General features: G+C 56.1%; 1 protein-coding gene across 1 annotated transcript; it reads left to right on the top strand.

Moving 5' to 3' along the window:
- Positions 1 to 304: 304 nt before the first annotated feature.
- LOC119301421 (ethylene-responsive transcription factor RAP2-13-like) lies at positions 305 to 2,088 on the top strand. The gene has a single exon (XM_037578384.1). It carries the CDS (start codon positions 812 to 814, stop codon positions 1,664 to 1,666), a length of 855 nt encoding a protein of 284 aa, XP_037434281.1. The 5' UTR covers positions 305 to 811; the 3' UTR covers positions 1,667 to 2,088.
- The last annotated feature ends 265 nt before the right edge of the window (positions 2,089 to 2,353 follow it).

Raw genomic sequence — 2,353 nt, 5'->3', positions numbered from 1 at the left:
TCAGCCCCACAGGTGTCGGTTTGCAGGACACCTGGCGTCCTCCCAGTGGCGGAGCCCCGCTGCTCGACGCGGTTTTCCCCAGCACATCCGATCGGGCATTTAATGCCTGCCTGTGCATCTGCCCGGTGTCCCACATGACAGTCGCGCGGAGGGGGGAGGAGTGGGAGCGAAGCAAACCACTAATCACAGCCCTAAACAACCGCGAGAGGATGGAAAAGGGGCAATAATTAATCGGGAGAGGATAAACCATGGGTCACGAAGTTGCGGGCTGCCCAGGGGCCGCCCGCGCTATAAAGGAGCTGCTTGGCCCTCCAGTCCTCCTCCCCGCCTCCATTTCGCCCACTCCGACCTTCGTCCACACACCTTCCACCAGCCACCGAAAAAGCCTCAATCCCAGCAACCACAGACCACTCACGTGAGTTCGAGCGAGGTAAGAATAGATCCGAGCGAGTTCTTGCGTCGCCAAGGTAAAGTTCTTTGAATCCCAAGCCCTCTTCCCCCCTCCCTTGTTCGTCTCCTTGTTCACTCGGCAGGCAGCGAGGTCTCCAGGACGTTTTAGATCCAGGGGCTCCAGATCTGTTCGTTTTTCTTCTCTTTTAGTTGTAGTAATCGGCCAGGCGAGGTTCTTTTTCCACACCTCCTTGCTCGTTGTGTCTAGATCTGCCACCAACGCCATCTCTTTTTGCCGTGGCTGTTGTTGATTTTCTCTGCCTGTTCTAGGTTTTGGTTTGGAAACCAGGCAGATTTCTTTCTTGTTCATCTTTCCAAAAAACAAAAATCCAAAAAAAAAAAGTTCTTCCTAGCTCCTTAGATGGCTGCCGCTATAGATCTGTCCGGGGAGGATCTGGTGAGAGCACTCGAGCCTTTTATCCGAGAAGCCTCTGCCCCCCCTCCACTCCACTCCCACCTTAGTCCCACCTCGCCATTCTCCTTCCCCCACGCTGCTTACAGTGGGTACCCGTACGGGGTGCAGGCACAGGCCCAGACCGAGCTCAGCCCGGCCCAGATGCACTACATCCAGGCACGCCTCCACCTCCAGCGCCAGACCGGCCAGCCGGGCCACCTCGGCCCACGGCCCCAGCCCATGAAGCCTGCTTCGGTGGCAGCGGCGACCCCGCCGCGGCCGCAGAAGCTCTACCGTGGCGTGCGGCAGCGCCACTGGGGCAAGTGGGTGGCGGAGATCCGCCTCCCCCGCAACCGTACCCGCCTCTGGCTAGGCACCTTCGACACCGCCGAGGAGGCGGCCCTCGCCTACGACCAGGCAGCCTACCGCCTCCGCGGCGACGCAGCGCGCCTCAACTTCCCCGACAACGCTGCCTCCCGCGGCCCGCTCCATGCCTCCGTTGACGCCAAGCTCCAGACCCTCTGCCAGAACATCACCGCCTCCAAGAACGCCAAGAAGTCCGCCTCCGTCTCCGCGTCCACCGCCGCAGCCACGTCGTCCACCCCCACCAGCAACTGCTCCTCGCCGTCCTCCGACGAGGCGTCGTCCTCGCTGGAGTCCGTGGAGTCGTCACCGTCACCCGCCACCACCACCGCAGCAGAGGTTCCAGAGATGCAGCAGCTCGACTTCAGCGAGGCGCCATGGGATGAGGCAGCCTGCTTCGCCCTCACCAAGTACCCGTCGTACGAGATCGACTGGGACTCGCTTCTCGCCGCCAATTAGCACCCAGTTTGTGTTCGTCAGCTACTACTACTGTCTTTAGCGTGTCATGATGTTAGGTTAATGGGTCGCCGCGATGCAGATGGCATTTTAGACATTCTGCACGGGCTTTTAGCGGATTAGCTCTAAGTCTCTAATCCTTGTTCATTGTGTAGATCTATTATTTGTTCTCTTGTGGTAGGGTTTGGTTAGTCCGTCCCGGATGACTATAAGCCGGCGTTTTTGTGCCCGGCGTCTCCGGTGGTCGGTCACTGGTCAGTGACTCCGGCCGGTGAAGTCTTGTGTCCATGGTTCTAGCTAGGTGCTGTTCCTTCCGCTGCTCTGCAGATTGTAACAGTGGGAGTCTTGTCATGTAAAATTAGCTCGTCAAAAATCATGTAATGTGGAATATTATTTTGTTGTTAATGGTTGTTTTGTCTTGTAAATTCATGAAAATCATACGTTTTTTGTCTTGTGAAATTCTTGAAATGTCAGTCTGCGAAATGGAACTATTGGTAGTGAACGTGACTGTAATTCTTTAGTACTACATGCGCAGATACTGTGTTTCAGACTTGCAATCGATAGTTTATAGTTTTAGCTCGGGAAATTCATGTTTGGCTTGGACGCCTGGCGACCAAACTTGTATCCGTGTTCACGTCTTTTGTGCTCGATAACGGTTGCTTGAGGAACCATCTCACTCCATTTTCAGTC

Source organism: Triticum dicoccoides, chromosome 5A (genome assembly GCF_002162155.2).
Source record: "Triticum dicoccoides isolate Atlit2015 ecotype Zavitan chromosome 5A, WEW_v2.0, whole genome shotgun sequence".
Lineage (NCBI taxonomy): Eukaryota > Viridiplantae > Streptophyta > Magnoliopsida > Poales > Poaceae > Triticum > Triticum dicoccoides.
Note: the sequence above shows the minus strand (reverse complement) of the source record. Positions and strands in the feature narration are given on the sequence as shown.